The following is a 24,298-nucleotide window of genomic DNA, read 5'->3' as shown; positions in this document are numbered from 1 at the left end:
GTCTTCTTAGGTTGAGAAGCTACCTGGGGCAAAAATGTGGATTTTCCAGCAGTTGCCGTGGCTACCAGGTCTGATAGACCTACCCCAAATAACTCCTCCCCCTTATAAGGCAATACTTCCATGTGCCTTTTAGAATCCGCATCACCTGACCACTGCCGCGTCCATAAACCTCTTCTTGCAGAAATGGACAGCGCGCTAACTCTTGATGCCAGTTGGCAAATATCCCTCTGTGCATCACGCATATATAGAAATGCATCCTTCAAATGCTCTATAGTCAATAATATACTGTCCCTATCAAGGGTATCAATATTTTCAGTCAGGGAATCCGACCACGCCAGGCCCGCACTGCACATCCAGGCTGAGGCTATTGCTGGTCGCAGTATAACACCCGTGTGAGAGTATATACATTTTAGGATATTCTCCAGCTTTCTATCGGCAGGTTCCTTTAGGGCGGCCGTATCAGGAGAGGGTAGTGCTACCTGTTTAGACAAGTGTGTGAGCGCTTTATCCACCCTAGGGGGTGTTTCCCAACGTGCCCTATCCTCTGGCGGGAAAGGGTACGATGCCAATAACCTTTTAGGAATTATCAGTTTTTTATCGGGGGAAACCCACGCCTCATCACACACTTCATTTAATTCCTCGGATACAGGAAAAACTACAGGCAGTTTTTTCTCACCAAACATAATACCCTTCTTAGTGGTACTTGTATTATCAGATATATGCAATACATTTTTCATTGCTTCAATCATGTAACGTGTGGCCCTAGTGGAAGTCACGTTTGTCTCCTCATCATCGACACTGGAGTCAGTATCCGTGTCTGTGTCTGCCATTTGAGGTAACGGGCGTTTTAAAGCCCCTGATGGCGTTTGAGACCCCTGGACAGGCACAAGCTGATTAGCCGGCTGTCTCATGTCGTCAACTGTCTGTCGTAAGGAGCTGACACTGTCACGCAATTCCTTCCACAAGCTCATCCACTCAGGTGTCGACTCCCTAGGGGGTGACAACTGTATAATAGGCAATTGCTCTGCCTCCATCTCATTTTCCTCTTCAAACATGTCGACACAATCGTACCGACACACCGCATACACACAGAGAATGCTCTGATAGAGGACAGGACCCCACTAGCCCTTTGGGGGGACAGAGGGAGAGTATGCCAGCACACACCAGAGCGCTATATATATACAGGAATACCACTATAAAATGTGCTTTTCCCTTTATAGCTGCTGTTAATATAAAACTGCGCCAAATTAGTGCCCCCCCTCTCTTTTTTACCCTTTTCTGTAGTGCAGGACTGCAGGGGAGAGTCAGGGAGACGTCCTTCCAGCGGAGCTGTGATGGAAAATGGCGCCCGTGTGCTGAGGAGATAGGCTCCGCCCCCTTCTCGGCTGCCTTTTCTCCCGCTTTTTTGGTAAGTTCTGGCAGGGGTTAAAATACACCCATATAGCCCTGAGGGTTATATGTGGTGTATTTATGCCAGCCAAGGTGTTTTACATTGCTGCTCAGGGCGCCCCCCCCCTAGCGCCCTGCACCCTCAGTGACCGGAGTGTGAAGTGTGCCTGAGTAACAATGGCGCACAGCTGCAGTGCTGTGCGCTACCTTGTTGAAGACTGATGTCTTCTGCCGCCGATTTTTCCGGACCTTTTCTTGCTTCTGGCTCTGTAAGGGGGCCGGCGGCGCGGCTCCGGGACCGAGCTCCGAGGCTTGGCCTGTGTTCGGTCCCTCTGGAGCTAATGGTGTCCAGTAGCCTAAGAAGCCCAATCCACTCTGCACGCAGGTGAGTTCGCTTCTTCTCCCCTTAGTCCCTCGATGCAGTGAGCCTGTTGCCAGCAGGTCTCACTGAAAATAAAAAACCTAAAACTAAACTTTTCACTAAGAAGCTCAGGAGAGCCCCTAGTGTGCACCCTTCTCGGCCGGGCACAAAAATCTAACTGAGGCTTGGAGGAGGGTCATAGGGGGAGGAGCCAGTGCACACCAGGTAGTCCTAAAGCTTTTACTTTTGTGCCCAGTCTCCTGCGGAGCCGCTATTCCCCATGGTCCTTACGGAGTTCCCAGCATCCACTAGGACGTCAGAGAAAAGTGTTATGGACAGACAAATCGAAGTTTGAGGTGTCTGGATCACACAGAAGAACATTTGTGAAACGCAGAACAAGTGAAAAGATGCTAGAACAGTGTCTGACGCCATCTGTCAAGCATGGTGGAGGTAATGTGATGGTCTGGGGCTGCTTTGGTGCTGGTAAAGTGGGAGATTTGTACAATGTAAAATGGATTTTGAATAAGGAAGGCTATCACTCCATTTTGCAACACCATGCCATAACCTGTGGACAGTGCTTGATTCCTCCTACAACAGGACAGTGACCCAAAGCACACCTCCAAAATATGCAAGAACTATTTAGGGAAGAAGCAGGCAGCTGGTATTCTGTCTGTAATGGAGTGGCCAGCGCATTCACCAGATCTCAACCCCATTGAGCTATTATGGGAGCAGCTTGACTGTATGGTACGCAAGAAGTGCCCATCAAGCCAATCCAAGTTGTTGGAGGTGCTTCAGGAAGCGTGGGGTGAAATTTCTTCAGATTACCTCAACAAATTAACAGCTAAAATGCCAAAGGTCTGCAGTGCTGTAATTGCTGCAAAGTGAGCATTCTTTGACGAAAGCAAAGTTTGAAGGACAATATTATTATTTCAAATAAAAATCATTATTTCTAACCTTGGCAATGTCTTAACTATATGTCCTATTCATTTTGCAACTCATTTGATAAAATAAAAGTGAGTAAAAACACGTGAGTAAAAACACAAAATTGTCAGGGTGACCCCAAACTTTTAAACGGTAGTGTATGTATACATTATATACTGCACCCCTCCACCCCATGTATTGTATACCACCCCCACTGTATAGTATACACTGTACTGCCCCCTATATTATATACCCCCTCCTGTGTATTATATACTATATACCGCTTACCCCCCGTGTATTATACATTATATACTGCACTCCCACCTCATGTATTATATACTATATACCGCCCCCTGTATAATATACACTGTGTACTGCACCCCCCCTATATTATCTACTATATACCGCTGCACCCCACTTTTATATTATATACCACCTCCTGTATACTATATACTATATTTCGCTGCAACCTCCCTGTATATTATATATCCCCCTCCAGTATATTATATACTATATACATCAAATTTGGGGTGTGGGGGTTTGAGAGTATCCAAAAAATGTAAAAAAAAAAAAAAAACACTTTTCAGAAATGCTAAAAACTAAAAAATACCTGAAATAGTGTGTCCACTATTCTGTTCTTAAGGGCATGGCCATGCCTGTTCTCCAACCCGTGCCTCCATGTAAGGCCAACCCCTGGCTCCTCATCCTCTGGGCCTAAAATTTGGTTTTGGGCCAGCTCCACATGCCTCCTTACAGCAATATTGTGCAGTATTGCATACAGGACCACTATCTTACTAACCATTTCCGGAGAATACATGAGGTTGCAAACTGTATGCTGGTAGGACCCTGCGGCGCAAAAATATAAGACAGCAATGAATTGTGTCAGTGCTGGAATTGCTATAGGATGCTGAATTGTACTCCCTAGATCACTCTATTATTAAGAGAGTTTCTAGGAAGACATGAGGGGACAGCCTATAGCCCTGCACCACTTCATCATCTGGCATTCCAAAAAGGGTGACACAGGTTCGAAAGATACTAGGCGTTGCACGCCTCCTTTGCCTTCAAGGATGAGGGGCAGGTTGGGGTTGGCCGTATAACGCATATAGGTATGCTGCCATCGCCAACTGAAAGACACATTTAACAGAGTGTTAAATCAATCCAATGATTGATCCCAAACATTCTTGTCAAACAATTCAAATTTCTTAAATTCACTTACAGATGTGGTGTAATCCATCTCTAAATTGTGCCCAACAGGAGGAAAGGAACATTGTATACATTTTTTAATTCAAACAATTAAGACCAAGAAAGGACAACAAAAAATCTGCCTTGAGTAGAAAAAAGAAACAAACACTTAATAAGCACAGTAAGATAAACCAACACCCCACCACACAACACACACTTATGAACATGCAGATACTTACACGCAGATGAATAGGACAAACAAAATGGCAAAAGGCCCCAAAAACTAAACAAAATTTGCTACTTTGCCAGAAAAAAACAAAAAAGATGCTGCTTCCTTCAGAAAAAAGAAAAATAACCATAATAAACACACACACATAGAAAAAACACCCCACCACACAACACACACCTATGAACATACAGATACTTACCCGCAGATGAATAGGACAAACAAAATGTCAAAAGGCCCCAAAAACTAAACAAAATTTGCTACTTTGCCAGAAAAAAACAAAAAAGATGCTGCTTCCTTCAGAAAAAAAGAAAAATAACCGTAATAAACACACACATAGAAAAAAAACACTCCACCACACAACACACACCTATGAACACGCAGATACTTACCCGCAGATAAATATACTGTTGTTCCCTTGAAAATAAAAGACAAAATTTTTTTTTTTACCAAAACCCCCCCAAAAACATGCATTGTTTATCCTACACGCTGTGCGACTGCAGTACACTAAATAAACGCACCACATCACAATACACTACACAGGGACGTGTTGCAAACACACGCTGTGCTGTGCTAACTCACACAATCATCACCATACAACATACTTACCACAAAAGCTACAAATTCATTCAAGAAAGCAACAACTCTGCATAACACATTACATTCACATTACTCCAGGGAAATATGATTAAAAGCACTACATATTTAAAAAGGCAACACAAATAAAACAACTTACCTCCACAAACTACTCTCCACCTCTCACTCCATAACTCCTTCTTACATAAATCCTTCTCCAACATACACCCACAAACCAGGGATGGCTAGAACATGCTTAAATAGTATCAGCAATCAAAGCAAATGTTCCAACTGTGTACGCATCACCTGTGCTAATTTATGCGAAGCATGCCTATGCAGGTATAAAACAACACCCCCTGAACCATACGCACACGCTACCAGCATCATGGACTCAGACTCAGATACTGAGATCACACTTGAGATCAAAAAACTAAAAGCTCAATATGCAACCATTAAAGAAAGACATAGACAAAGAAAAGAAAGACTACGCCAAATGGAACAGCGACAAGTATCTGGCTGTGCAGAGGAGAGAGGAGCAGGACCCAGTAGTGAAGTACCCCCATCTCTGCAACAAACACAACAAGAAGCTGGTCTGAGTTCCCTGGCTGAGGAAGATGTGGGCCAAACTGACAAAAATTCTGTCCCAACTACCCAAACGCAACAATCAGGCATACAAAGTGAAGAGGAAGGTGGGATAAGTTCTCAGGCTACTGCATCGCAGCCAAAGAAAGAAAAGAGAAGATGGCAACCCCCATTTACCAGAAGGGAGTTGGGTATTTTTGTCCCACAAGCCATTGATAAAAATTTATTTTGGATATAAGAACATGGGTGCTGGGACGAAGGACCGTATTTGGAGAGAGATCACAATTGCTGTGAATGCGGTGGGACCAATTGTCCGCACACCCCAAGAAGTGAGGAGACGGTAAGTACATACTGAGGCTTACTCTAAAACACTATTGTCTGCATTTACTAAGATTATAGCTCATTTTTAGATGTGATGTGGCCTATAGCAACCAAGAATATTACATATGTAACCTTCTAGATGGTACAAGATAGATGAGCAGCTTAATTGTTGATTGGTATGTTTCAAAATCTATCTTTAAGTACAAATTACATATTACAATATTTACTGCTATGTATGTGTACAAGTGGAAGTTGTCCAAAGTAATGTAGGGTATGATAATTGTGATTGTTTTTGTATTCAATTTCACCAAAAATTAAAAATTTTGTTAAAAAAAGATGAATGAATGTTTAAAATGTAAAGTTTGAAATATGTAATCAATGTAGTAATTTTTTTTTTCCCAACCACAAAAACATTGGTTGGTGGGCTGACTTCAAGTCCCGGCTGAAGATCAAGAAATCTGCACAGTGGAGAGCTTCAAGGGAGACAGGGGGAGGGGCACTCCCTGAGAGTGTCGAATTTACGGAGTTGGAGGCGCAAGCCTTGGTCTGTGTGGCGTATAAGGAGGTGGCAGGTGTGTCCGAAATGGACACTGACATGCCTGCCCTTGAATGTACACATGCCTTGGCAGGTACATTGTGTTTATTTTTTTTAATTTTTTTTAAGTGTGGGTTACTAATGTTTTATTTTTGTCTTTTGTCTCCTTTTTCAATCACAGCACAGGAGGTGCAGCTCACTGAGGCAGAGGAGGCTGCCAGCAACGCCAGCTCCAGTGTGGGACCGGAAAGCCCTCCATCCCGCCAACACACTGAGGCACACCCCCAACCCATTCTCCAGGAGTTTCTGGTCCAAATTGTGAGGCAAGGGAGAAACATCACCGACTTCCATGACCAGATGCTCCTGGAGGTACGTGAGCTGACCTCCATGGTCCTTGAGCTGTCCTCCACTGTGCGACAAGGCATGTGTGACATCTCTGTTGCGGAAACCATGCATGATATATCCACCACTATCGGCCAAGGCATGCAGACCATCACAGCCCTCCTTGACAACACTCTCAGGGAGGCTGCAACACCTGCCCCATCCCCTAGCCCTGCCCAGGAAAAAGATCGCACTGGGCAGGCCTCTAGAAGATCCACGCGCCAGACCCAACACAGAAGAACAACCCCTTCAGCTGGGCACAAAAAAGGGGAAAACTGATTTTTCTTTAGATGCGGTCCTTGTTTCCAGCGCCCATGTTCTGTTTCCAAAAATGTTTTTTGTCAATGGCTTGTGGGACAAGAATGTCCAAATCCCTCCTGTCAAATGGGGGTTAACGTCTTCTCTTTTCTTTCCCTGGCTGTGATGCATTAGCCTATGAACTTGTCCCACCTTCCTCTTCAGTTTGTGGGGCTAATTGTTGCGTTTGAGTATTGGGCCCAGAATCTACCTCAATTTGCCCCACATCTTCCTCAGCCAGGGTACTGAGACCAGCCTCTTGTTGTGTTTGTTGCAGAGATGGGGGTGACTGACTACTGGGTACTGTAACCCTCTTTTCTGCACAGCCAGGTGCTTGTTGCTGTGCCATTTGGGGTAGTCTTTATTTGATTTTTCTTTGTCTTTGTGTTATGAATATACTATATTTATTTGGATTTGAGTAAAATTATTTCAACCCCTCACACTTTGTCCTAAAATTGAGTATTTATTATTGTGATGCATGTTAATGTTTTGTATTTTTTGAACAACAAAAAATGCAATGAGTCATTTTTTGGTTAAAACAAAAAAGCATACTAGGGGGTAAATTAACTGAGGTGGGAGTTCTATTTAAGATGGGATGTTGGCCATAGCAACCAAACAGATTCCAGGTATTATCTTCTAGAAGGTGCTAGATAAATGAGAAGTAGAATCTGATTGGTTGCTATGGGCAACATCCCATCTTAAATAGAACTCCCATCGTAGAAAATGTACCCCTATGAATGTAGTACCTGAAGCATTATTTTCTGAACATTATAGGTAAACTTGTATTATGGCGGGAATCAGTGGCGTAAGTTCATCCCAGTTGCCCGGAGGCAAGATAAATATTGGTGCCCCCCTATTTCCTATATCAAGATAAGTGTGTGTGTGTGTGTGTGTGTGTGTGTGTGTGTGTGTAACAGCAGACACTTTACTGATGGAGCTATTTGCTCCTGTAGAGGAAGCATGAGAATGCTATCTATATGAAGTTACGTGTAATTGTCAGAGAAGTAACTTTATATAGTTAAAATTCTCATATTTCCTATACAGGCGCAAACAGCTTCATCAGTAAGGTGTCTGCTTCCAGTGTAATAGGTTGTGGTTTCTAATCTTGGGTGTGACACTTGTAAAATGTATATAATAAAGAGGGTGTGACTTGTAAGGTGCAGGGACCAGTGATGAAGTCGGCCACTGAAAAGACAGCGACAGCTATCAATTAACTTAATTCACTGGTGTCACAGAATGGGAGGAGAGGTGCCCCCCTTCAGAGCAGGAGCCCGGCGGCAGATGACTCCGTTGCCTCCCAGAGTTCTGCCTCTGGTGGGAATGTTGTAATATGAAACACACAACAAATGTATTCCTCAAGAAAACATGGCATGTGTGTGGGATATATGAATATAGTATGTGTATTTTGAAAGCACAATGCAGCTTGATAGACAACTCAAAGCGATGTGTCAGCTCAAAGCAATGTGAACACAGAAAGTGGGCCTTTAAAATAAATGAATCAGTTGTGTGTAATGTGTACAATTGCTTGACAAACAACACATGTAGTACATGTGCAGTACACATGTAATAGTTGTAAACAAACGTGTGTAGATTGTGTGTTGCACATATCCAGGGAGTGAGAGACTACATACCATTTCAGAAAGTGGTAGAGATGCAATGAGCTGTTGAGGTGTTTGCTTTGCAAACAGGTGTGTTTAATTTGCAATTATTTGCTGGGAGAGGCCGACAGGACACCTGTGCTGAGCGTTCGCATGCTGTGCGCAGCCCTAGACTTACTCGGCAGCTACATATACCCATTGTGCACTGACAGCGATTTGCTTTGCAGCCATGCTAAAACCACGCCTGCAGCCATTAGCACACTCCCCTGCAAGACACCCACCTCACGCCCCTTTTCGCTAGCCTGCCCCCACAATGCCTTCACCACGCCTCTGTGTCGTTGCCTATCAACGTTTGCAAATTTAATGTGTATGCCTGCACATTTGTTGCACGGCGAGGACGGCACATGCGCACTTGTGACTCGCCACTTGTGATGCTATCTGTAGCAGCGATCAGGTCTGAAATTCCCCCTATGTCCAATATGATGTGCCTTTAATCTAATATAGTTGACAAAGGCCCTCATTCCGAGTTGTTCGCTCGCTAGCTGCTTTTAGCAGCCGTGCAAAGGCTAGGCCGCCGCCCTCTGGGAGTGTATCTTAGCTTAGCAGAATAGCGAACAAAAGGTTAGCAGAACTGCTAATAAGTAATTCCATGCAGTTTCTGAGTAGCTCCAGACCTACTCCTAGATTGCAATCACCTTGGTCCGTTTAGTTCCTGGTTTGACGTCACAAACACGCCCTGCGTTCGGCCAGCCACTCCCCCGTTTTTCCAGCCACTCCTGCGTTTTTACCTGGCACGCCTGAGTTTTTTAGCACACTCCCTGAAAACGGCCAGTTTCCGCCCAGAAACACCCACTTCCTGTCAATCACACTACGATCACTCGAGCGTTGAAAAAACTTGTAAAATTACTTATCGCATGCGCGCTGCGTACCATGCGCATGCGCATTTTCCACCTAATCGCTGCATTGCGAAAAACGTCAACGAGCGAACAACTCGGAATGACGCCAACGTCTCAACACCCATGTGGCCTAATTACCTAAAGATAAAAAAAATTGTACTCTACATGTCCTGTCAGACAATGTGGCTCTTCCTGCTGACCAAATTAGCATCATTAAATATACATTCAGATTGACAATCTAGTTTCCACAGTTGATTACCATTCCAATGAAACTTCCTTGTTCTCTGTGGACAGACCAGTACATAAAAAGAACCTAACAAGGGCCTGTGAATGTACATTTACATTGGATGTCCTGTACTAAGATTCTTCTAAATGTAATTAACCAACCCTGTATCACCTGAGAACTATAACTTGTAATATAGCTATTCTCTAATTAATATCTGATTCTTTACATAAACCATTTCTGGAAGGTGAAATGGTGGATAAGTGCTCACATGTACGCAATCCTATAGAACTACAGTATATAGCCCTGATTTTGGGGAGTAAAGGGGTCTGTTGGTTCCATAATGTAAAATGTGCATTATCCTGGCATTGTGCGAGTGCAGTTATTTCCGTAAAAATGGAAATGATTACTTAAAAGTACTGAGCGTTTTCCCTAGGCTACCCTGTGTTGCTGCGTTTCTTTCCTGATGGGAGGGGTGTCTTCCAGAGCATACTGTATGTGGTTACCCACATAAAACAATGTGTACTACAGTATATGTATCGCTGTGTGCTTTCCAATACAAAAAACTGTCACGACTTAGATTTTACTCACGTTATGTTTAAACCTTATAACAAATTTGTTTACTTTTATTTTTTGCACAGCATCACACAATGAAAGAGATAATGTCTAACAACAGCACAACTAACATCTCTCAAGCACGAAAAGCAGTGGAGCAGCTCAAGATGGAAGCTTGCATGGATAGAATAAAGGTATTTAAGGCATACTAAATAATTCACTGTTTTACTGTATGTACAATTTATTTTCTTAGAGGCAACAAACACGTGTATTTTCTGTAAACTTGCTTCATGTTTAACAACTTGCCTGGCATGGCCGCATCAGATACGACCAGACTAGGCTGGGCTTTCCCTGACATGGTCGCATCTGATACGACCAGACAGAAAGCTCACCGTGTGGCTGCAGGAGTAGAAGTTTGCTGCAATTGCTGCTGTCAGCAGGACCTCTGCTTCCTGTTTCCCTGCCCCCCCCCCCCCCCACCCCCGCAGTGCCTGCCATGCTGCTGTTTGCTGCTGATTGGTCAGCCCGACAGCACCCCCAACCAACAGCTGTACACACTAGCAGCCGCTGGGGAAATGTAAAAAAAGCAACCCCTCACCTTCCAGAGGAGCTCCAGGGGCTGCAGAGAGGATCTGATGCAGAGAAATTGAAGTCACAATGGTCGTGATGTTTCAATCATCGATGGTCGCTATGTTCCGACCATCAATGATTCTACCGATTTTTTTTTTTATTATTATTTTTTTTTTTAAAGAAAATTGTATTGGACATACTATAAATAAATGTTCTTAAGCTAATTCAACTACTGCAGCCATGCTACCTGCCAAGTTTTGGATCGCAGCGGCTGCATGTGATGTCTCGCAGCCGCCACGGCCTGCCACAGCAATGGTCCGGACACGCCTGCGGTGTCCGGACCTCGCCCCCCAACGGCGTTCTAACGCTGTTGGCACACCCCCTTCCGCCCTGCGACTGCCTCAATCAGGCAGAAGCGATCGCACCAGTGACAAGCTTTTGCATCTCACTGGGGGCACACGCGCAGTGCGCCCGCTGCACAAGCTCACAACCAAAAGGGCCTCAGGTTGTGATCACTGTTGTAGCAGCGATCGGGTCTGAATTAGGCCCTTAGTCCACAGTGTTAAGTTATTGATTTTCAAGGAATAAAATCCATGTCCTTTTTTTTTTTGGTGACATTTTTAGGCGCATTTCACAGTGGATTTAGTACCTTTTTCTCTGACGTCCTAGTGTATGCTGGGCACTCCGTGAGGACCATGGGGAATAGCGGGCTCCGAAGGAGGCTGGGCACTCTAGAAAGATTTATGACTACCTGGTGTGCACTGGCTCCTCCCACTATGACCCTCCTCCAAGCCTCAGTTAGATTTTGTGCCCGGCCGAGGTTGGATGCACACTAGGGGCTCTCCTGAGCCTTTAGAAAGAAAGATAGAAATTAGGTTTTTTATTTTCAGTGAGACCTGCTGGCAACAGGCTCACTGCAGCGAGGGACTAAGGGGAGAAGAAGCGAACCTGCCTGCTTGCAGCCAGCTTGGGCTTCTTAGGCTACTGGGCACCATTAGCTCCAGAGGGATCGACCGCAGGCCCAGCCTTGGTGTTCGGTCCCGGAGCAGCGCCGCCGTCCCCCTTACAGAGCCAGAAGCAAGAAGAGGTCCGGAAAATCGGCGGCAGAAGACATCAGTCTTCACCAAGGTAGCGCACAGCACTGCAGCTGTGCGCCATTGCTCCTCACACACACTTCACACTCCGGTCACTGAGGGTGCAGGGCTCTGGGGGGGGGCGCCCTGAGAAGCAATAATAACACCTTGGCTGGCAAAAATACCACAATATATAGCCCCAGAGGCTATATATGTGGAAAATACCCCTGCCAGAATATAGGAAAAAGCGGGAGAATAGTCCGCGGAAAAGGGGCGGAGCTATCTCCCTCAGCACACTGGCGCCATTTCTCCTTCACAGATCCGCTGGAAGGAAGCTCCCTGGCTCTCCCCTGCAGTCTACACTACAGAAAAGGGTAAAAAAGAGAGGGGGGGGCACTAAATTTAGGCGCAGTATACAATTATATAGAAAAAGCAGCTATAGGGGACATAACTCAGTTAGTCCCTGCATTATATAGCGCTCTGGTGTGTGCTGGCATACTCTCACTCTGTCCCCCCAAAGGGCTTTTGTGGGTCCTGTCCTCTGTTGGAGCATTCCCTGTGTGTGTGCGGTGTGTCGGTACGGCTGTGTCGACATGTTTGATGAGGATAATGATGTGGAGACGGAGCAGATGCCTTTAGAAGGGATGTCACCCCCTGCGGGGCAGACACCTGAGTGGTTGAGCTTATGGAAAGAAATGAGTGCACGTATAGACTCCTTACATAAGAAATTTGACGACATGCCAAATGTGGGACAGCCGACTTCTCAGCTCGTGCCTGTCCAGGCGTCTCACAGGTCATCAGGGGCTCTAAAACGCCCGCTACCTCAGACCGCAGACCCAGATGTCGACACTGATACTGACACCAGTGTCGACGACGATGAGTCTAACCTGATGCCCACTAAGGCCATTCACTGCATGATTGAGGCAATGAAAGAGGTGTTACACATTTCTGATATAAATACAGGTACCACTAAAAAGGGTATTATGTTTGGGGAGAAAAAACTACCTGTAGTTTTTCCCCCATCAGATGAATTAAATGAAGTGTGTGAAGAAGCGTGGGCTTTCCCTGATAAAAAATTGGTAATTCCTAAGAAGGTACTAATGGCGTTCCCTTTCCCGCCAGAGGATAGGTCACGTTGGGAAACACCTCCTAGGGTGGATAAAGCGCTCACACGTTTGTCTAAAAAGGTGGCACTACCATCTCCGGATACGGCCGCCCTCAAGGAACCTGCTGATAGAAAGCAGGAGGCGATCCTGAAGTCTGTATACACACACTCAGGCATTATACTTAGGCCAGCTATTGCGTCAGCATGGATGTGCAGTGCTGCCGCTGCGTGGTCAGATAAACTGTCAGAAAATATTGACACATTAGACAGAGACACGATCCTGCTAACCATAGACCATATCAAAGACTCAGTCTTATATATGAGAGATGCACAGAGGGAAATCTGCCGACTGGCATCTAAAGTAAGTGCATTGTCCATTTCTGCTAGGAGAGGCTTATGGACTCGCCAGTGGACAGGAGATGCAGATTCTAAAAGGCACATGGAAGTTTTGCCATATAAGGGTGAGGAATTATTTGGGGATGGTCTCTCGGACCTAGTTTCCACAGCAACGTCTGGGAAGTCAGCATTTTTACCCCATGTCCCCTCACAGCCTAAGAAGGCGCCGTTTTATCAGGTTCAGTCCTTTCGGACCCAGAAAAACAGGCGTGGAAAAGGCGGGTCTTTTCTGTCCAGAGGCAGAGGTAGGGGACAAAGGCTGCAACAAACAGCAGGTTCCCAGGAGCAAAAGTCCTCCCCCGCTTCTTCTTCCAAGTCCGCCGCATGACGGTGGGGCTCCACAGGCGGAGCCAGGTACGGTGGGGGGCCGCCTCAAGAATTTCAGCGATCAGTGGGCTCGCTCACAGGTGGATCCCTGGATCCTTCAAATAGTATCTCAGGGGTACAAACTGGAATTCGAGGCGTCTCCGTCCCACCGGTTCCTAAAATCTGCCTTGCCGATTGCTCCCTCAGACAGGGAGGCGGTGCTAGCGGCAATTCACAAGCTGTATTCCCAGCAGGTGATAATCAAGGTACCCCTACTTCAACAAGGCCGGGGTTACTATTCCACACTATTTGTGGTACCGAAACCGGACGGTTCGGTGAGACCCATTTTAAATTTGAAATCCTTGAACACATACATAAAAAAAATCAAGTTCAAGATGGAATCGCTCAGTGCTGTTATTGCAAGCCTGGACGAGGGGGATTACATGGTATCCCTGGACATCAAGGATGCTTACTTACATGTCCCCATTTTCCAATCCTCACCAGGAGTACCTCAGATTTGTGGTACAGGATTGCCATTACCAATTCCAGACGCTGCCGTTTGGACTGTCCACGGCACCGAGGGTATTTACCAAGGTTATGGCGGAAATGATGATACTCCTTCGAAAAAAGGGAGTTTTAATTATCCCGTACTTGGACGATCTCCTAATAAAGGCGAGGTCCAAGGAACAGTTGTTGGTGGGAGTAGCACTATCTCAGGAGGTGCTGCACCAGCACGGCTGGATTCTGAATATCCCAAAGTCACAGCTGGTTCCGACGACACGGCTACTGTTCCTGGGTATGATTCTGGATACAGTCCAGAAAAAAGTGTTTCTCCCGGAGGAGAAAGCCAGGGAGTTGTCATCTCTAGTCAGAGACCTCCTGAAACCAAAACAGGTATCAGTGCATCGCTGCACGCGGGTCCTGGGAAAGATGGTAGCTTCTTACGAAGCAATTCCCTTCGGCAGGTTCCATGCCAGAATCTTTCAGTGGGACCTGTTGGACCAGTGGTCCGGATCGCATCTTCAGATGCATCGCTTAATAACCCTGTCTCCAAGAACCAGGGTGTCTCTACTGTGGTGGCTGCAGAGTGCCCATCTTCTAGAGGGCCGCAGGTTCGGCATACAGGACTGGGTCCTGGTGACCACGGATGCCAGCCTTCGAGGCTGGGGGGGGGCAGTCACACAGGGAAGAAACTTCCAAGGACTATGGTCGAGTCAGGAGACTTCCCTTCACATAAATATTCTGGAACTAAGGGCCATTTACAATGCCCTAAGTCAAGCAAAATCCCTGCTCCTACACCAGCCGGTGCTGATCCAGTCAGACAACATCACGGCAGTCGCCCATGTAAATCGACAGGGAGGCACAAGAAGCAGGATGGCGATGGCAGAAGCCACAAGAATTCTCCGATGGGCGGAGAATCATGTACTAGCACTGTCAGCAGTGTTCATTCCGGGAGTGGACAACTGGGAAGTAGACTTCCTCAGCAGACACGACCTCCACCCGGGAGAGTGGGGACTTCATCCAGAAGTTTTCCAGATGCTGGTAAACCGTTGGGAAAAACCACAGGTGGACATGATGGCGTCCCGCCTCAACAAAAAGTTAAAAAGATATTGCGCCAGGTCAAGGGACCCTCAGGCGATAGCTGTGGACGCTTTAGTGACACCGTGGGTGTACCAGTCGGTTTATGTGTTCCCTCCTCTGCCTCTTATACCAAAGGTATTGAGAATAATAAGAAAGCGAGGAGTAAACACAATTCTCGTGGTTCCGGATTGGCCAAGACGAGCGTGGTACCCGGAACTTCAAGAGATGCTCTCAGAGGACCCGTGGCCTCTACCGCTCAGACAGGACCTGCTACAGCAGGGGCCCTGTCTGTTCCAAGACTTACCGTGGCTGCGTTTGACGGCATGGCGGTTGAACGCCGGATCCTGAAGGAAAAGGGTATTCCGGAAGAAGTCATTCCTACGCTTATTAAAGCCAGGAAAGATGTTACGGCAAAGCATTATCACCGCATATGGCGGAAATATGTTGCATGGTGCGAGGCAAAAAAGGCCCCAACAGAGGAATTTCAGCTGGGTCGATTTCTGCATTTCCTGCAAGCAGGAGTGAATATGGGCCTAAAACTAGGCTCCATTAAAGTACAGATCTCGGCTCTGTCGATTTTCTTTCAAAAAGAACTAGCTTCAGTACCTGAAGTTCAGACATTTGTGAAAGGAGTGCTGCATATTCAGCCCCCGTTTGTGCCCCCTGTGGCACCTTGGGATCTCAACGTGGTGTTGAGTTTCTTAAAATCACATTGGTATGAGCCACTAAAAACCGTGGATCTAAAATATCTCACGTGGAAAGTGGTCATGTTATTGGCCTTGGCTTCAGCCAGGCGAGTGTCAGAATTGGCGGCTTTATCATGTAAAAGCCCTTATCTGATTTTCCATATGGATAGGGCAGAATTGAGGACTCGTCCCCAGTTTCTCCCTAAGGTGGTGTCAGCGTTTCACCTGAACCAGCCTATTGTGGTGCCTGCGGCTACTAAGGATTTGGAGGACTCCAAGTTGCTGGACGTTGTCAGGGCCCTGAAAATATATGTTTCCAGGACGGCTGGAGTCAGAAAATCTGACTCGCTGTTTATCCTGTATGCACCCAACAAGCTGGGTGCTCCTGCTTCTAAGCAGACTATTGCTCGCTGGATTTGTAGTACAATTCAGCTTGCACATTCTGTGGCAGGCCTGCCACAGCCAAAATCTGTAAATGCCCATTCCACAAGGAAAGTGGGCTCATCTTGGGCGGCTGCCCGAGGGGTCTCGGCTTTACAACTTTGCCGAGCAGCTACTTGGTCAGGGGCAAACACGTTTGCAAAATTCTACAAATTTGATACCCTGGCTGAGGAGGACCTAGAGTTCTCTCATTCGGTGCTGCAGAGTCATCCGCACTCTCCCGCCCGTTTGGGAGCTTTGGTATAATCCCCATGGTCCTTACGGAGTTCCCAGCATCCACTAGGACGTCAGAGAAAATAAGAATTTACTCACCGGTAATTCTATTTCTCGTAGTCCGTAGTGGATGCTGGGCGCCCATCCCAAGTGCGGATTGTCTGCAATACTTGTAAATAGTTATTGTTAACTAAAGGGTTATTGTTGAGCCATCTGTTGAGAGGCTCAGTTGTTTTTCATACTGTCAAACTGGATATAGTATCACGAGTTGTACGGTGTGATTGGTGTGGCTGGTATGAGTCTTACCCGGGATTCAAAATCCTTCCTTATTATGTCAGCTCGTCCGGGCACAGTGTCCTAACTGAGGCTTGGAGGAGGGTCATAGTGGGAGGAGCCAGTGCACACCAGGTAGTCATAAATCTTTCTAGAGTGCCCAGCCTCCTTCGGAGCCCGCTATTCCCCATGGTCCTTACGGAGTGCCCAGCATCCACTACGGACTACGAGAAATAGAATTACCGGTGAGTAAATTCTTATTTTTTTCTGTTTGTATGCAGTTTTGAAGTGGTAATATAAAGTGAGGGACTTCTTTTTTTCAGATTTTCCTGTCTAAATGTTGGGAGGTTTGTACCAATACTCACATACAGAATTTAACGTAATTTCATACAGATGTGTCCTCATACATCCTTGCTGGAATCACGCTAAATAGCCCTTGAAGTTGCTCCATGCTGTGGCGGGACTCGGTAGCGCTGAGCATCTTTTTTGTGTTTTTTTTTCCAGTGAAAATGCATCTTAGATGCACAGAAGTATATAATAGGACGCACAAGCAGCTTCTGCTGATTAAAATGATATGAGGCATGCCTATAATCTGTGTGTAATTGCAGCTTCATCTACATCCGAAAATGCCACGTTACAGTGTTTTCCATGAAACGGTAGCTTTTCATTTTGTATGCAAATACAGTCGCAGTCACAAATAAAATATAGGCATACTCCATATCATTTTAATCCGCAAAAGCTGCTTGTGTATCTTTTTACATTACTGTGCATCTAAGACGCATTTTCACAGAACAAAAATGCAAAAAAAGACACTCAGCGCTACCGAGTCACACAGCACTAACGCGTTATCTGTAACGTGATTTGTAGCACACAGAGCAAACAGAGGACACATCTGTATATACATTGTGCTGTATTTAATGTTTTTATCTGTTTAAGGCTTAGATTCCACACTTTGTGTGTGAGCAGTGAAGATTATGTTATATGCTCTAGCGACGTCACAAGGGGTATGTGGGCCACTCCTGAGTGTTACCCTTCCAGATGGTGACACAAAATGCCAACTCCTCCGCAGTGATATGAGCCAGGTGCTGAAGTGTGACATTAACCTGAAGTACTCGGCTCCTGTCACTGACAAGGAGACGGCAGTGCTGGTAAAGTTTCCAGGTAAAGCCCACAGGAGTGAGGTAATCTGGGCCTTCCCCACTAAATCATGCCCCTTTAGTGATGTCTGCGAGGCTTGCGTGAAGCCAGGCCCCTTTTATGTCAGTCGCGCCGAAGGCAGGGGGTCTCTCGGCCGCACCGGATATCACCGACCCCTTTGCCGTCACTGATGTGCTCAAGTCTCCACAAATTAAGAACCAAACTGAAGAGCAGGCTCAACTCATAGTGGATTATGCTGCCACCTTGTTTTATTGATGAAAATACATTTGAATGTTTACACTTCAATAAATACTGCATGCCTTATAGGCCCTACACACAGGCCTACTGGCTGCGGAGGTGCCCGAAGCAGACGGGCAACCCGGCGGCGTGGGTGACGGAGGAAGTGAAGTTTCTTCACTCCCCCCGTCACCCGGCCCCATAGCCCTGCTGTCTATATTGGCTTGCATGCACAAACGAGCCGGCACCAACGATGAACAAGCGCGGGCCGCGCATCTTTCATCGTTGGTGCCTACACACTGAAAGATATGAACGATATCTTTTTCATTAATGAACAAGATTGTTCATATCTATCAGTGTTATCGGCCAGTGTGTAGAGCCCATTACAATTGTTTTTATCAAGAAGAAAGCCACGGCACGATGTGCTTGAAGCGGGTACCAGTCTAAAAACATTTAATTGTGAAATAATCTATGCTCTAGTATACAAAGAATTGTGCTGTTTGCAGTCTGTCAATTTCTGTGTTTCAATATCTTATACGGTTGAATGGTTGACAGTAACCAATGTCGACGTCAGAATATCAACATGGTTAAACTGTCGACAGGTTCACAGTGTCTATGCCTAAAATGTCACCATGTGAAACATCAACAGTTTCAGGGTGCTAACATTAGGGTTAAGGTCTATATTGTGTACAATCTAGTACATAGTACAGGTTGAGTATCCCATATCCAAATATTCCGAAGTACGGAATATTCCGAAATACAGACTTTTTTGAGTGAGATAGTGAAACCTTTGTTTTTTGATGGCTCAATGTACACAAACTTTGTTTAATACACAAAGTTATTAAAAAATATTGTATTAAATGATCTTCAGGCTGTGTATATAAGGTGTATATGAAACATAAATGATTTGTGTGAATGTACACACACTTTGTTTAATGCCCAAAGTTATAAAAATGATTGGCTAAAATGACCTTCAGGCTGTGTGTATAAGGTGTATATGTAACATAAATGCATTCTGTGCTTAGACTTAGGTCCCATCACCATGATATCTCATTATGGTATGCAATTATTCCAAAATACGGAAAAATCCGATATCCAAAATACTTCCGGTCCCAAGTATTTTGGATAAGGGAGACTCAACCTGTATAGTCAAAATTGGCACTTAGTCAAAATTTCACTTATCGTGGGGTTTTGCAGAGAAGCAAAAAAAGACTGTTTGGTCTATCTGGGGCACACTTAACAATAATTATACGGTAAGTATATAGATGTAATTAAAACGTAACTTTTACTATTATTCAGAATAAACATATATTCACACGACTGGAGGCGTCGAAATAGTGGTTAAAAAGCGTATTAAATTGATTGCTCACTTCTACTTTATTGAATAAGATTCCTAAGAGTATGTAAACATTGGAGAGTGAGCAAATATGAAAGGAGATATATAGGAGCGAAGATTTCTATTTATCTGTTCTCTTTACCAGATTTCAAATATAATTAGTATATTAACAATTTAAGAGAACAGGAGTGGGCTGAGTGAATCCAGGCACCCAAAAAGTATACGGATAAGGTGTAGACATGAGTAACAGATCTATTCGTCTAGAATTGTTTCTAATAGGGATTAGGTCTCAAAAAGTCAAGAGAAATAGTGTGAACCAGTCACTTCTGCTTTTGCCCATCTGTTGCCATCGAATAGGCAATGAGAGAGTGAGGAGTCTGGTCAATAAGAAAGAAAAGTACACTTCTGCTTTCCAATGTGAGTCGAGTGATTAAACTGCCCTGTGTTCCTACAGTACCAGGTATTCCCAGGGGGTCTCCCTCTCTGGTACTGACCCGGCCCAACATTGCTTGGCTTCCAAGATCAGATGAGATCGGGCATGTCCAATGTGGTGTGGCTGTAGATTATGGGTAGTTGACCTGAAGTTCCGTAGGGATCTTAATCCATTCTGTATGAGAGAGTGTATCGGATTCAAGCAAGATAGGTATCGCGGAGACGGAGCTCCGGCGGCTGACTCTCCTCCTGGCACCCTGCAAAGCACACCACACACAGCTTCTCAACCTGGCAACCTCTGCGGACTTCCGACTTGGCGCTTCACATCGGACATCATTTTCGTAAAAAAGAATCCTGCTCGATGATTTCCAGCGCACGCCACATCTCATAGAATTGCGGTACTGTAAAATACATGAACTTGAGTCCCTCCTGTCTCTACTCCTCATTGAACTTATCACCAGGGCTATATAACAATTATCATCACTCCACCATTCTACTTCTGTGATTAACAGCTTCAGGTCGCCACAGCATATCCAGTGATTTAATTTTTATCACTGGAAATTATACACATATCAATTGACACCGTGTATATTGGCTATAATTAGACCACCATAATATGTCTGCTTTTGTTTTGTACTTTTGACCAGAAATTCCTTTGATGTATTTATGTCATAGATTTTTGGCAAAAGAATATAGCAGAGTATACTGTGGGTAATAATTTAAAACGCAATAATCAGTTCCAATGCATATGCAAAAGGATAGATCTGTCTAGAGGTACATTCTCAGGCTGTGTCCTGTGTATAAGGAAATATCCACTGTTTATTATTAGTGACATATTTTGGTATTATTTGGTAACAGTGTCCATCTGTAAAACCGGCAGTGAAACCTTGATGCAGGGCTTAACTATTGCAACACTGTTTACAGTCTTCCTCCTGAAGCTCACAGACAAACTTTTTTGCATTTATGATCTGCTACAAATAGGGTACTAAGAGATTACCATATTATAACAGCTTCAGAGACCATTTTCACATTGCGAATGATCCAAGTGAGTCTCCCAGAAAGGAAAAATCAGTGTTCTATGTATGGTATATCACTTTATGCATCTAATTAACAACCTCAATGAATGTGGCTAACAATTTCTAGGAGAAAGTAATGCTCTCTTTTTAATTTTTTGCTAAATCATGACTCTCTTTTCGGTACACTCTCTTATCCAGAAAATTGGGGAGCACTCTGCAATACCAGCTTAAGGCAACAGAGGCCCCTGTGTGGACAACAGAAGTGTAATACTTACCTTATTTCTGAACTCTATTATTTCTCCTTCTCAACCTACATACCTATCTTGCTTGAATCCGATACACTCTCTCATCCAGAATGGATTAATATCCCTATGGAACTTCAGGTCAACTTCCCATAATCTACAGTCACACCACATTGGACATGCCCGATCTCATCTGATCTTGGAAGCCAAGCAGTTTTGAACCTGGTCAGTACCAGAGTGGGAGGGGATCCGGTCTGAAGATCGACAGTGTCTAGGTCGACAATGTTTAGGTCGACCACTATATGTCGACAGTCACTAGGTCGACATGGATGGAAGGTCGACATGGTTTCTAGGTCGACATGAGTTTTTCAAATTTTTTTTCTTTTTTTGAATTTTTTCATACTTTACCGTTCCAATCGTAGTCCACGTGGATCGTTAAGTGTGCCGAGCGAAACGGTAGCGGAGCGAAGGCACCATGCCCGAAGCATGGCGAGCGAACGCGGTGCACTAATTTGGGATCCCGGTCACTCTACGAAGAAAACGACACACACAAAAAAAAATCATCATGTCGACCCTTAGACCTGTCGACCTAGCACATGTCGACCTAGAAACCCTGTCGACCTTCCATCCATGTCGACCTAGTGACTGTCGACCTATAGTGGTCGACCTAAACATTGTCGACCTAGACACTGTCGATTTGATGAACCACACCCGAGTGGGAGACCCCCTGGGAATACCTGGTACTGTAGGAACACAGGGCAGTTTAATCACTCGACTCACATTGGAAAGCAGAAGTGTACTTTTCTTTCTTCTTGACCAGACTCCTCACTCTCTCATTGCCTATTCGAAGGCAACAGATGGGCAAAAGCAGAAGTGACTGGTTCACACTATTTCTCTTGACTTTTTGAGACCTAATCCCTATTAGAAACAATTCTAGACGAATAGATCTGTAACTCATGTCCACACCTTATCAATATACTTTTTGGGTGCCTGGATTCACTCAGCCCACTCCTGTTCTCTTAAATTGTTAATATACTAATTATATTTGAAATCTGGTAAAGAGAACAGATAAATAGAAATCTTCGCTCCTTAATATCTCCTTTCATATTTGCTCACTCTCCAATGCTTACATACTCTTAGGAATCTTATTCAATAGAGTAGAAGTGAGCAATCAATTTAATACGCTTTTTAACCACTATTTCAACGCTTACAGTTGTCTGAATATATGTTTATTCTGAATAATATTAAAAGTTACGTTTTAATTACATCTATATACTTACCGTATAATTATTGTTAAGTGTGCCCCAGATAGACCAAACAGTCTTTTTTGCTTCTCTGCAAAACCCCACAAAATGTAGTTTCCTGAACTGTTTTCTGGGACACCACTATCCAGTCACAACTACATAAGAACCCTTGAATAGTTGCTTTACGTTGGTTAGTACAATATCATATACCTACCGATACATTACTATTATCATTTACTAATAATGTTGTACTCACAATCTGGTCCTGTGCAGAGTCCATACTCCAACCTTCTTCAAAATTTCACATAGTCAAAGTCTCAAGTACAGATAGTCAGTATCGATGGTTCGGGGCTCGGGAGAGTTCAGGGGAAATCGCAAAGTCAAAATCGGAGATAGTCAATATCTCACCGTGTGTATGCACCTTAAGACTTCGAGCAGGTGATTTAGGTTGCAGAGGGAAGTTAGGGTTATGCTGTGGAGGGGGAGGATAGGGTTAAGCATGTATGGGGTTTACCAATTGGTGATTCTGATCAAAAAGTGATTGAATCGCTAAATCAGGTATTTCAATGTTCAGATCTTTAGATTTGTAATGTGTAGCGCCTATCGGCTGACCATTTTGCCAATAAAATAGTTGAAAGACAGCTGTCTATCAATTGTTGTGGGGGATGGTCTAATGAGCATCTCCTGTGGTGGTGGTGGTGGTGGTGGGACCAGATCCTGAGGGATCCTGTCACTGTCCGCCTCTGTGGCAGGTTCCGGTGGATGCTGCAGGCAATGTGACAGGCCTGGACCCTAGAAGATGCAGGGGTCTATTTACTAAGCCTTGGACAGAGATAAAGTCAATGGAGATAAAGGGTCTAATTCAGACCTGATCGTAGCAGCAAATTTGTTAGCAGTTGGGCAAAACCATTGGGGTCATTCCAAGTTGATCGCTCGCTAGCAGTTTTTAGCAGCCGTGCAAACGCTATGCCGCCGCCCACTGGGAGTGTATTTTAGCTTAGCAGAAGTGCGAACGATTGTATCGCAGAGCGGCTACAAAGTTTTTTTGTGCAGTTTCGGAGTAGCTCAAAACCTACTCAGCGCTAGCGATCACTTCAGACTATTCAGTTCCTGTGTTGACGTCACAAACCCGCCCAGCGTTCGCCCAGCCATGCCTGCGTTTTTCCTGGTACGCCTGCGTTTTTCCGAACACTCCCTGAAAACGGTCAGTTGACACCCAGAAACAAATGCAGCTAGCGATCAGCTCGGAATGACCCCCTGTGTGCACTGCAGGGGGGGGGGGGAGGCAGATATAACATGTGCAGAGAGAGTTAGATTTGGGTGTGGTGTGTTCAAACTGAAATCTAAATTGCAGTGTAAAAATAAAGCAGCCAGTATTTACTCTGCACAGAAACAAAATAACCCACCCAAATCTAACTCTCTCGGCAAATGTTATATCTGCCACACCTGCAGTGCACATGGTTTTGCCCAACTACTAACTAGTTTGCTGCTACGATCAGATCTGAATGACCCCCTTAGTCCCAGCCAATCGGCTCCTAACTGTCATTTTTCAAACACAGCCTGTGACATGTCAGTTAGGAGCCGATTGGCTGGGAATTTATCTCCGTCGACTTTATCTCCATCCAAGTCTTAGTGAATTGACCCCACAGTTTCCAACAGCCATTACTGTAGAGCAGGCCTGGCCAACCTTTGGCTCTCCAGCTGTTGTAAAACTACAAGTCCCATCATGCTTTGCCACAGTTTTGCTATTAAGGAATGCTAAAACCGTGGCAGGGTATGCTGGGATGTGTAGTTTCACAACATCTGGAGAACCTCAGGTTGGCCAGGCCTGCTGTAGAGCATGGGTCTTCAACCTGTGGCCCTCCAGCTGCTGTGAAACTACACATCCCAGCATGCCCTGCCGCAGTTTTGGTATTAAGGTGTGTTAAAACTGAGGTAAGGCATGCTGGGATGTGTAGTTCCACAGC

General features: G+C 45.0%; 1 protein-coding gene and 1 pseudogene across 3 annotated transcripts in view; one reads left to right on the top strand and one right to left on the bottom strand.

The window, feature by feature from the left end:
* GNG4 (G protein subunit gamma 4) overlaps nt 1–24,298 on the top strand; it is a 187,612-nt gene that overhangs the window by 140,962 nt on the left and 22,352 nt on the right. For 2 of the 3 annotated variants that reach the window (XM_063917600.1, XM_063917601.1), the window contains one exon: nt 10,130–10,237. In XM_063917600.1, the coding sequence (XP_063773670.1) occupies nt 10,139–10,237 (99 nt within the window). In that variant the 5' untranslated portion in view covers nt 10,130–10,138. Of the gene's footprint in view, nt 1–6,300; nt 6,463–10,129; nt 10,238–24,298 lie in introns of those variants that run through there. The other variant, XM_063917599.1, reaches the window with a different exon arrangement.
* LOC134912843 (5S ribosomal RNA) lies at nt 19,843–19,961 on the bottom strand (annotated as a pseudogene).

The sequence above is a fragment of the Pseudophryne corroboree genome, chromosome 4, assembly GCF_028390025.1.
Source record: "Pseudophryne corroboree isolate aPseCor3 chromosome 4, aPseCor3.hap2, whole genome shotgun sequence".
NCBI classification, from domain to species: Eukaryota; Metazoa; Chordata; class Amphibia; order Anura; family Myobatrachidae; genus Pseudophryne; species Pseudophryne corroboree.
This window is presented reverse-complemented; position numbering and strand designations above follow the sequence as displayed.